This window comes from Ambystoma mexicanum, chromosome 1p (genome assembly GCF_040938575.1).
Source record: "Ambystoma mexicanum isolate Mex_15411 chromosome 1p, UKY_AmexF1_1, whole genome shotgun sequence".
NCBI classification, from domain to species: Eukaryota; Metazoa; Chordata; class Amphibia; order Caudata; family Ambystomatidae; genus Ambystoma; species Ambystoma mexicanum.
In genome coordinates, this window is record NC_090921.1 from 1,303,937,357 (window position 1) to 1,303,949,720 (window position 12,364).

A 12,364-nucleotide genomic window follows, 5' to 3' on the forward strand; every position below is an offset into this window, starting at 1 on the left:
TGGTGTTGTAAAAAAGGTGTACAACCCTCCCTCCCAAACCCTCCATCAGTGAAGGACGATTTAACCCTTCAGGGATGCTCGTCGCTTACCAATCCGTGAGGTGAAAAGGGAGGTACTCGAACTTAAAACTTTGTAAGCAAAAAGCAGATTTTGCCATCCCCATTTGAAAAACAAATCTCTACTACTTTGAAGGGGAAACAGATTTGTGCAGTGAATCGCATGCAACCTACTGAGGCTGTCTGCCTCTGTGTTCTTTGGGCTTGCTGGGTGCACCGCAAAACTGATGATTTCGGGCGAAAAAGCACACTCAGTGTCGATAAACACAGATGGTGGGCATGTGTGCATGAAAATCAAAACAATAGCAAAACAATAGAGCTGCATCTTTGAAACCATCCAAATAAGTGGTTAAAGAGATTGAGGGAGAACCCGCCCAGAGCACTTTAATGCCTTTCAGAGTCGCACATGCACTCCAGTGTTCCGTTTTAAGTTTATAGCAAATGCTTTGGCCCTACCTAGCAGCAACAGGACATCCTATGCACTTGAGGGAAATGTGGTGGTGGAGGGACGAGGACCACCATAACATACAGGATTATTATCCACCGAGAGCCATCTATTATGAAACAAAAGCTGGAGTCTGGTTGGGTATTCCCCTTCCCACGACAGCCCTCAGGCTCCAGATTAGGTCTGCTATAATGACACTTATTTCTTAAGTAGGTGATCTATTACCTTTGGGAGCTCCATGTGGTTCTTGAGCATTGAATTTCAGCTCTCCATTGGCACCGGCAGGGACACCTTGCTGTTCCACCCCTTGCAATTTCCTTTGCTCCATCTGATGGACCGCCTAGACGGGGATGGAGAAGGAGTTAAACAGATAAGCTGGAGACCAAAATAACCTTCTTTGATACATACATTTCCTTGTTCTAAGACTTACACTCTTTGGACCGTAGAGGGTGTCCCCTTTTGTAGACTATCACATGCTACAGAACATCATTAGTTCATACTTCAAGGCTTTTTACAAAAATATAGTTTAGTCAAGTTCCCATTTGTAAATGGAGGCCTGCCTCGACTCCAATGCCTTAACAGAGGTCAGGATACACAGAATCCAAAAAGCAGACAACGGGAAAATATTTCTTGCTGCAAAGTATTTTCAGTCTATTTGCAAAAATGCAAAACCAAAAATAATTGCAGCTTCAAAAATACACCAGGAAAGGTCTGAATGTAATCACACATTGCACACAATGATTTTGCCTTGATTCTCATCTGGAATGAAAACCCTTACCCTGAATAATTGGCACTAATATTTCAAGATTGCGGTGCTTAGTCAGGCAATGGGCCAGGCCATAAGGACCATCTAATAAGGAGGCTGTAGCTGGGTCCCTATAAACCTATTCAGTGGGTGCACATGATCCACTTATGGAAAAGGAAATGCAGATGGTCCCCAGTGCTCCCCTATGCGACTTTGGACGACCTTCGGTTGGAGTCCCACAATAGATTAGTCCCATGGGAACGAAGGTGAAAAGCTGCAAGGGAAAGGGAATTCACAGCTCTCCAATGAAGAAACAGCCACAACTGCTTAAGTCTGGGAGAGAAGGAATATGTTACTTACCTGTAACTCCTGTTCTCCAGCATTGGTATCTTTCATAGATTCACGTGCTGTGAATGTTCCCCTGACGTCAGGCTAGGAATCCTCGATAACAGAGCAGTTTAGACTTAAACTGAAACTTTCAGTCACTGTTGTGCTCTAGTATAGTCACTTTTCGTACATACTGCCCAAAGCCATAAGGAACATCTCCCTTAGCTCCTCCCCTGTTGACCATCTTCAGATTTTGGCAAGTGCATGTGAGTGGCGGTATGAGAAAAACGAAGAGCCAGAGGGGTAGGCGGGAGGGACGCATGTGAATCTATTAAATATACCAATGCTGGAGAACAGGAGCTACAGGGAATTAACTTATTCCTTCTCCAGCATTTGATCTTTCATAGATTCACATGCTGTGAATAGATTACAAAGCAGGAATAAAAACAATGCCTATGGACGGAGGCAAGCTCAATGCATAAGGAACAAGTTTACTTACCTATAACTGTTGTTCTCCAGCATGGGTCTGGCATGGATTCACATGCTCATGAATATTCCCCGTCAGGCTGGGAATCCTCGGTAGAGAAAAAATCAGTATCAATTTTGTTTCTGATCTGTCTTTCTTAGTAGTAACCAATCACTGATCTCTGGGTCATACTGCCCCCAGCCAATGACTGCCCTCTCCCTAAGCCCCACCTCTGGCAGCCATCCTCAGATTTGGTAGCACGCAAAGTGGCAGTATGACCAAGTGAAGAGCCGCAGAGGGGTAGGTGGGAGGGTTCCCATGTGAATCCATGCCAGACCCATGCTGGAGAACAACAGCTACAGGTAAGTAACTTGTTCCTTCTCCAGCATGGAGTCTGGCATGGATTCACATGCTCATAAATAAAAGAATACATAGCAGTATAAACATGCACAACCACGGGAGGTGGCAAAGGCTCAACATTAAGCATTACATCCACAACTCGACATTAAGCAATTCTTACCTCCTCACCAGGCTCACCTTTAGGCGAACAGGTTGCGCAGCACTGCTTGGCCGACCCTGGACTCCTACCTAGAGTCCCGATAGACGCAGTAGAATCACGTGAAGGTGTGCGTCGACCTCCACGTAGCAGCCCTGCAGATGTCCAGCAGGGGCACATCAGACAGGAACGCCGTAGTAGCAGCGATCGCTCTGGTCGAATGGGCTCTCGGACGGCCGGGCAGCGGTCGGTTTGCCAACCGGTGACAGTGCATGATGCAGCCGGAGAGCCATCTGGAAATGGAAGTCTTCGAGAGCCTTCCCTTGATTCACATACCCTAAGTTCACAAACAGTTGTGACGTCTTCCAAAAACTCTTTGTGCGGTCCATGTAGAACTTCAGCGCTCTAGCTACATCCAGCGAGTGCAAAGTCCTCTCGGCCGGCGTCGAAGGCGACAGGAAGAAAACTGGTAACACCAAGGGCTCGTTGAGGTGGAAGTCCGATGGCACCTTGGGCATGAAGGAGGGGTGCGTCCTCAGCACCACCCTCGTGTAATGAAAAGTCAAGTATGGAGGCTTGCAAGACAGGGCCTGGATCTCTCCCACTCGTCGTGCAGAGGTGATGGCCACGAGGAATGCAGTCTTCCATGACAGGAATTTCAAAGGCACCGAATGCATAAGCTCGAATGGGGCCCCCATGAGCCTGGTCAGCACCACATTAAGCTCCCACGCCGGGGCAGGAGCCTTCACCAGCGGGAACGATCGGAATAGTCCCTTCATAAATTCCTTCACCAGGCGATGAGACCACAAGGACGCCCGTCCCGTAGTCCTGGTATATCGGGAGATGGCAGCCAGATGTATTTTGATGGAGGCGTGAGCCAGTCCAGCTTTGGCCAGCGACAGTAGGTACGGCAGTACTTGAGGGGCCGTAATCCGCAGAGGGTTAATCTTCTGTGCACGGCACCAGACAGAGAACCTCTTCCACTTATGACCATAACACTTAAGAGTTGAGGACGCCCTGGCTTTTGCAAGAACCTCTCTGCAGTCAGCCGGGATATCGTACCCCCCAAACTCTAGTGCTGCAGGAGCCAGGCCTGCAAGTTCAGCGACTGTGGGTCGTGATGGAGAATGGCGCCCCCTTCTCTGGAGAGAAGATCCGCGTCCACCGGCAGCTTGACTGGTGGGGACGTTGACAAGTCCAGAAGGTCCGGGAACCAGATCTGCCTCTGCCACGCCGGTGCGACTAGGATCATTCTGCACCTGGACTTCTTGAGCTGGATGATGAGGCGGAGCAGCAATGGCAACGGAGGGAACGCGTATAGAAACAGGCCGTCCCAGGGGAACGAGAAAGCATCACCCATGCTCCTCGACTGCGGGAACCTGCTGGCGAACCTCTGGCACTTGGAGTTCGTCGCCGTCGCGAAAAGGTCGATCCGGGGTTTGCCCCATCGTCGAAAGAGCCGATCCACCTGGTCCTGCCATAGTTCCCACTCGTGGCACGAGCGCAGCTCCCTGCTGAGTGAGTCGGCGATGGTGTTTTTTATTCCTGCCAAGTGGAAGGGAACCAGAAACATCCCCTGGGCGAGGGCCCAGTGCCACAGATCCTGGGCCTCCTTGGATAGGGCTGGGGATCTGGTGCCCCCCTGCGTCCGTCGTCACCATCTCCTGAAACGCCGGGGTTTCAAAGTCTGTGCCTGTAGTGAGGTGAACACGGGTACCCCACTATAGGATTGCCCGACGGAACTCCTCGTCGAGAGGGATCCTGTCCTCGAAGCAGCCCATCGCCTGAAACCAGCGTGCGTCGAGGAACTCCTGTAGCGGACGCATCCGAAGTCTGCAAAGGGGTACAAGATAGATGCATGAGGACATCATCCCGAGGAGGGACTTGATGGACCTCACTCTGGCCACGTCCGTGGCTAGCAGTCACCGCACCTTGCCCAGGATGGTCTTGGTCCTTTGCTCTGACGGGGAGGCCAATTGCCCCACTGTATCGAGTTTGGCTCCCAGAAACAGTGCTACTTGCGACGGAACCAGGTGGGATTTGGGGTAGTTGATGGCGAACCCCTGTCCCGTGAGCAGCCGGACGGTCCTCGCTGTGTGTTCGACGGCGAGTTCCCTTGTCCTTGCCCGGATTAGCCAGTCGTCCAGGTAGGGGTAGACGTGGATCCCCTACAGGCGCAGCCGCGCTGCCACTGGTGCCAGGCACTTGGTGAATTACCCTTTTAGAATGGGGATGTGGAAGTAAGCATCCTCCAGGTCCAAAGACGATGGGAAGTCGCCCTCCTCCAGCTGTCCCAGCACGTGCTGGAGGGTGACCATCCTGAATTTCTGCACCTTGATGTATTTGTTTAACTGACGCAGGTCCAGGATGGGGCGCCAACCGCCTGTCTTCTTTCTGACGAGGAAGTACCTTGAGTACACTCCGGAGCCCCGGAGCCTCCTGGGGACGAGCTCGATGGCACCTTTCTTGAGCATCGCCCTTACCTCCAACAGCAGTTGAGGGACGCGATTCTCCTTCCTGGCCACGGGAGGAATGCGAGGGCACTTTTGGAATTCCAGCGAGTGCCCGTTGGCCAGGGTGTCCAGCACCCAACGGTCGGTGGAGATCGACTCCCACACGCTGACGAACTTCGTCAGCCGGCCTCCTAACGGGGTGCTTCTGTGGGGGCCCGACGACCCGGCCGGGTCAGTCTTGCTTGGAGTCGGCCTTGCCGCCTTGGCGACGACGGCGGGATCCCCCTTGCTTGCCGCGACCTCTTTAGGCCTCCTGGGAAGAGGAGCGGGCCGCCTGGCGGTATGTGGAGGAGCCACCGCTGGATCCTTTGGAGGCACCCTGTCTGCCTCCGGAGGTCCGAAAGGGCCGTCGTTGTTGAAGTACCCCTCGGGCCGGGTCGTCTCCGAGTCGGTCTTGATGGCCTGGAGAGACTCGTCCACAGCCTTACCAAAAAGGTTGTTGCCGTCGAACGGCATATCCAACACTCCGGTCTGGACGTCCTGGTGAAAGTCTGTCGCCTTGAGCTATCCTCGTCGTCGGAGGCAAACTCCGTTGCCCAGTTGGCGAAACCCGGTATCAGCAATGTCTGTTGCCACCGTTATGGTGTGATCAGACGCCACCTCGCCTTCCTGCAGAATTTGTAGGGCCTCCGCCGTCTTGTCATCAGGTAGGAAGTCTAGCAGGGGAGCTATCTTGAACCAGAGCTCCCTGTCATAGCGGGCCACGATCGCTAAGGCATTGGCCGCCTTAATCGTCTTCCCATGGAGTCCAACTTCTTGCCCTCGCTGTCCGGCGGGGAAGTGGAAGCCGCCGCACCCGCTGCTTTCTTCTTCTTAGCCGCTTCCGAGACGACAGAGTCCGGCGTGGGCTGGGCCCTAAGGCACAAGGGGGCGGCATCGGGGACTCGGTACTTCTTCTCGTACCTGTCCCTCTTGGCGGGTGTCGTGGAAGGGTTCTTGAGGACAGCAAGCCCCTCGTCCCAGATGTCGTCGAGCAAAGGCACCACGAGGACCGTCTTCTTCTTGGCCTCTCGTCGTTGGTAGAGAAATCCTTCCTTTTTTTGTTCTTCAGGGCAGAGCTGGAAGAGCTCGGATGCCCTGGTTATCATGGCGTGAAAGGAGCCAATTTCGTCGGCTGGAGAAGCACGAGGGGGGGGGGGGGGGGTGATGACAGGATGTCCTCTGTGTCATTGCTGCCGTCGTCGTCCGTCCCCGTCGCTGTATCCGTCACCGTATCCTCTCTAGGGTCCGACGAGGGGGATGAGGGGTCCACAGGCCTCGCGGGCATGAAGGGCGGAGAGGGGTGGACTCTCCTCCGCTTGTTCGGAGGGTTTCCCCGACGGGCCCGGTTCTGGATCCTCCGTCAGGGTCCATGGTAATCTCGTCCTTATCTCGGTACATAAGGATTGGATCGCCAACAAAATGGCAGCCGAGCTATCCTGGGGCTCGAGTAATGGCTGCGACGGACGGGATGGCTGCCCCACTGGGCCCTCTTCGTCGCCATCTTCGATCACGTTAGCGGGGACTGTCCCCTGGGATCGAACCTTCTTGAACCTCTCGTTGAGGCCTATGAACCTCTCGCTGAGGCCCTTCTCGGTTTCCACCAGCTCCTCCTCAGAGGCTGATTCCGAGTCTGTAATGGTCACCGGCCCCCCCCACCTCTTTTTCCGCCGGGGGCTTCACGGGGGTCATAACGATGGGCTGGAAAGAAGATTACCTCTGCGGAGGCAGGGATACTCTGGGCCCAGAGGCCGTTTCCACTGGCGTAGTCTCAGCCGGCTTCGCAAGGGTCGCAGCGACCACTTCGATAGAGGCCTTTGCCGGCTGGATCAAAGCCCTCACCACCTTAGGTGCGTCCTGGGCCTTTGCCTTGGGGGGAGGGTCAGCGCCTCGCTCCCCCTTCGAGATCGACCGGGGCCGCTCCAGCAGCTTACCCGGGTTCTCAGACTTCCTCTTCCCCGAACCAGAGTGCTGGCTCGTGGTTGAACGTGCTGGGGAAGTCACGCCCTGCCTGGCAGCCGAAGAGCCGACCTTTTGGCGCTCCCGGTGCCCGCGGACTCGCAGTGCTTGGCCTTCTGTTGGGCCCCCGTCGCCGGGGCACCCTCACAGGACTTAGAAGCCTGCTCAGACTTTTTCTTCGCCTTCTCACCTGCTGTGCCCTTCTCCAGCTAGGGGGCGAGGCGGGAACGACGATCTTGTTTGGTCCGCTCCGAAAGGATCTTGCAGAACGCACAGTCCTTCTCCACGTGCGTCTTGTCCTCATGAAGGCAGTAGAGACATTGCAAATGCTCGTCCTCCTTGAAAACGTTTTGTAATCCGCATCCAGGGCAGCACCTGAACAGCTTGGATCCGGGCGTCGAGCTTCCCTTGTCCTGGGCCATGTCCGTTGAGGTAGGCCGCAGATCTTCCGGAATCCTCCAAGAAGCATAAACTCGACAAAAACTTCACCCTTGAGGGGCGTAGAAGAATTCCTAAACGGGTCCCCGTTATCGGAAGTAGAAACGGTGGAGCTTGAGGCTCGATTAAACCAAACAAATGAGAAAATCTCCTGAAAAAGCGTGAAAACGCAGCAAAAACTCGAGTGCTAAAGCACGAGGACTCCCAACACTTGAGCGTGCGGTAAAAATCTGAGGCTGGCTGCCAGAGGCGGGGCTTAGGGAGAGGGCAGTCATTGGCTGGGGGCAGTATGACCCAGAGATCAGTGATTGATTACTACTAAGAAAGACAGATCAGAAATGAAACTGATACTGATTTTTTCTTTACTGAGGATTCCCAGCCTGACGACGGGGAATATTCATGAGCATGTGAATCCATGCCAGACCCCATGCTGGAGAAACCTACTACTGTGGACTCAGTAAACTCATGCATATAGGTTCTGCAGAAGCGATTGGCCAACACTGGATTATGCTGCTGAATCCCTGTGGACACAGTAGAATCTGGTGAACGTGTGCACCGATCTCCAGGTGGCTGCACAGCAAATGTCCAGCAGCGGAATACCAGAGAGGAAAGTAGTAGTAGCCACCACTGCCCTGGTGGAGTGAGCTCAAAGCCTGCCCGGGAGCAGCAGCCTGTTGATGGGAGAATGAAATGCAAGCCGCAATCCACCTCGACACGGAAGGTTTAGAAAACAACTTCCCCGGTCCAGACGGCCAAGTGTTACAAACAGTTGGTCTGTGAGACAGAATTATAATTGTTCTTTTATAACGCGCTTAATACCGGCGAGTAGTTTCTAAGCACAGGATCAGTATTTGAACCTGTGTTGCGCTGTATTGTCTTGCTTCAAAGACAAACACGTTGCTCTGAGCTATCCTTCCTCACAATGACTTTGTATGTGCAACATAGTACTTAACGGAACGTACCAAGGCTAAGGAAGGTAGTGACCATTTGGTTGGCGATGCAGGCGTGGCAAAGAACACTTGTAAAACCACTGGTTCGTTAAGGTGGACGGTACGGTCAAATTTGGGTGTGTTTTTGTAATTCAAATTTGGGTGCGTTTGGCCCTCAATTGTAACCTGCTAGCCCAGGGACTGCTCCTTTACTGCTGTACTTGCATATTTCGCCAACTGCCTCCTCTCTCTACCTGCCCATGGCATTATCCGTTTCTCCTATCTACTCCAACTGCTTCTTCATCAACCATCCTTCACTTCTCATTAAGTCTGGTAAGAAGAAATTTAAAAAGGATATCTTGGCCTCCAACGCAGATCTCCCCATTGCTGATACTTATTCCAGCCTCTATGCCAGACAAACCCTCACTGACATCCTCTTTGTCGTTCTGTCGCCAGATCTCTGTACCACCTCATATGATCTCTGTGCTCTGTCCTGTCTCCTCCTCTCCCATTAATGGTGGCACCCACTGGGAAGTCCTCATGGATTCCTTTGACTCCTCCAGAGTCATCATTAATGTCTACCTAAACGGAACTGTCATGGTGCAAGGCCCTCAGGCCAATCTCCTCCCGACCGCTGGTTCCCTCGCCTCATCAACTTCCTCTCCAGCTGTCCCTTATCCTCTCTTGCCCTCTTTTCCTTCCTCCTCTGCCCCACCTGAAGATCCCTCCACACCTCTGCAGGGCGTACCTCTTATTTGTACCCCTCCCCAGAAGGTCTTTAAGGCTGGCAACCTTCTTCACCTTGCCACTATCAACTTTCGCTCTGCTGTCAAACACTCCTCTGACATCTACCACCTCCGTGAAGAACTTGAGGTCCTCGGTCTTACTGAGACACGGTTCACAGCCAGCACTGTCACGAGCTTTGACACTCTCCTCCCTGACGGTTATAAGATCCTCTCCTCCCCCAGATCCACCCGGCCCGGAGGGGGTGTAGCCCTGATCTTCCCTGAGTGGATTCCTGCCTCGATCATCCCCACTCAGACTTACTTCTCTTTCAAATGCCTTGTCTGCAGGCTCTCTCTCTCTCCTAGCCACTCTCTTACTGTTGCTACTCTCTACCGGCCCCCTGGACAAATCACCTCTTTTCTCTCTGAGTGGGCAGACCTATCCTCCTCCTTCCTGGCCTCAACCACTCAACTCCTCCTTCTTGGTGACCTCAACATCCATCTTGATACTCCCTGTTGCTCATCAGCGTTCTTTTGCGACCTCAGCGATTCGCTCCCAGTCTCGATCCTCCCATCCGGCCCGACTCACTCTGCTGGTCATACACTTGATGTCTTGATCTCCTCTGGCCTCCCCCTCTATTCCCCTCACCACTCCTCTCTCCTGGAGTGATCACTGCCTCCTCTCCTTCCATCTTTCCATCTCCTCCCCTCAAGCCAAGCCTACCCCAAGATTGCCACCTACCTTCTCGGACATCTGGCCCATGAAGTGTGTCAGTCGAAGCTTTCGCTGCCAGCTGCCCCCCACCCCCTCGCTGACTCACACCCTGACACAGCCCTGTCCCTGTCCCTGCTTTAGACCTAGATTTCTGCAACTCTTGATGCTCTTGCCCCTGTCATGAGGATCTGTTTGAAGTCCAAAGCCAAGTGCAATTCTTGGTATGACTCTGACCTAGCTACACTCAAACGTAAGTATAGGGTGGCTGAGAGGAAATGGATGGCTTCTTGCTCATCCTCTGACAAACTGGCCTGCCACCTGCTCCAAAGGCAATACTGACTATGTCCGCATCAAGAAGAGTGTCCACATTCAAGCCTGTGTCTCTGCGGCATGTAACAACTCGTCGGCCAAACTCTTTAAAATCTGTAAGGAGCTGGCCAACCCTGCTGCAGTCTCCACCCGTCTTCTCGCCTCCCATGGCTCTTTGCACTGCCCTTGCCTCTCACTTTATCTCTAAAACCCAGGACATGTTGTCCACCCTCTCCTCTGCTCCCCCTCCTCTCCCCTCTCCTTCGCTGCTTACTGATCCTCCTTCTGCTACCCCCCTCCCTATTTCTCCTACTTTCCTCTTTTCTCTCCTGATGAGGTCGCTAGACAGGTCTGATCTATGAAAGCCTCATCAAAACAGGTCCATCCCTGTTCCACTAAAACCATTAAGGACCACATTGATGCGCTCGCTCCGGCCCTTGCTGATTTCTGCAACCTCTCGTTTGCCCCTGGATCTTTCCCCTCCCCTCTGAAGCACTCCCTTGTACTTCCTCTCCTCAGGAAACCCACAGCGGATCCTTCTTGTCCGGCTAACTATCACTCAATTTCCATTACTCCCTTTTTGGGTAAACGCCTGGAAAAGCTGGCCATCTCTGAGCTTAACATTCATTCTGATGGCTCTCTCCATGAGCACCAATCTGGCTTCAGAGCTGCCAGAAGCACGGAAACTGCTCTCCTGAACATCCGTGAAGACCTGCTTTCCAACCTTGACTCTAACATTCTCCTCCGTCTGCATCCTACTTGATCTCTCTTCTGCTTTCGACACAGTCAACCATACCACCCTGTTCAACTGTCTCTGTGACAACCTGGGTATCACCGATCAGGCTCTGGCCTGGCCGACCTCTTTCCACTCTGATCGACCTTCCCAGGTACAACCTGAGTCCTTCCTATCTTCTATTTCCCTCTCTACCTGTGGTGTTCCCCCTGGGGAACCCTCTAAGGTCCCCTGAGTCCAACCCCTCGCCCTGGCTTTTCAACCAATACCTGGCAACTCTCACCTACTGCATTTCCATTTTCTGCTCAAATTTCCAATGCTATGCTGATGACACCCAACTCATTTTCAGGCTTCCTTCAACCAGCTCATCTCTCTCCCTCATCTCTGATTCCCTAATCACCATTCAAAATTGGTGTGCTGCCAATGAGCTTTCTCTAAATGCCAACAAGACGGAGATCCTCCCCACTGGTACACCTTCACCACCCTTTCCCCTCACTCTCTGGACGGCCTCTCTTGGCCCTCCTCCTACCCCCACCTGCGAGGCTAAGAACCTTGGGGTCATCTTTGACTCTACACAGTCCTTCTCCTCACACATCTCCGATGTCTCTAAAAAAAAATAATCAAACTTCTTACTGCACCAGAGGTACTCTGCCTTTCCTCTCCTTCCCTCAGAAGCTCACTGTCTCCCAATCTCTGGTTCTCCCCAGATTAGACTACTGTAACAGTCTCTTTCTAAATCTATCTGCCTCCACTCTCCGCCCTTTACAACTAATCCAGAACAGGACTGCGAGACTTGTCCTTGGCTTCAAGGCCTGGGAGCGTATCTCTCCAGCTCTGAAATCCCTCCATTGGCTCCCAGTGGATGCAAGGCTTACATCTAAAACCCTCTGCATTGTCCACAGAGCTTTCTGGGACCTGGGTCTGAAATACCTTCATTATCCCTCTGTAAATACCTCCCCTCTCGAGCCCTTCGCTCCTCTACTTCTATCTGCCTCAGAGTCAGTCGTTTTTCAAAGAAACTTGCCAGTGGTAGATCTCAGTCTTCGGCTGGGGCCTCCCTTTGGAACAGCCTCCATGCCACCTTGAAACTTGAGGAGAACCATCTCCAGTTTCGGAAGCACCTCAAGACCTTCCTCTTCAGTTCTGCCTTTTCCCCTCTTCTCCACTGCTGATCTGCTCTCTCTCTCAGCACCGTGCACCTGGCCATCCTCTGTCCTTCGGGCCCAGGTACCCGCTCACCCTGTCACCCTCTTGCACTGCCTCTGGGCCACCACTTGCACGGGGGGTCTGTATTTGTACCCATACAGTACCCCATCCACTTTCTTCTGCACTTATCAGATATATCCTATCTGACTAACCTAGCTTTTGCCACTGTTTATCGCCTTTATTTTACTTATTTTTATTTATTCTGTTTCTATCCTTTGTTCTGCACTTTCCACTTCTCCCCCTTCCATGCACTTTCCCCCTTTCCCATGCACTTGCACGTTCCTAATGTCACTGGGCCTAGTAAGATCGTTGTTTTTGTTCTC

The 12,364-nt window shown here is 52.8% G+C and overlaps 1 protein-coding gene across 1 annotated transcript in view; it reads right to left on the reverse strand.

Annotated features, from left to right (window-relative positions):
* NUCB1 (nucleobindin 1) overlaps nt 1-12,364 on the reverse strand; it is a 684,805-nt gene that overhangs the window by 58,861 nt on the left and 613,580 nt on the right. Inside the window, exon 12 of the mRNA XM_069606079.1 lies at nt 727-841. Coding sequence (XP_069462180.1) covers nt 727-841 — 115 coding nt within the window. The remainder of the gene's footprint in view (nt 1-726; nt 842-12,364) is intronic.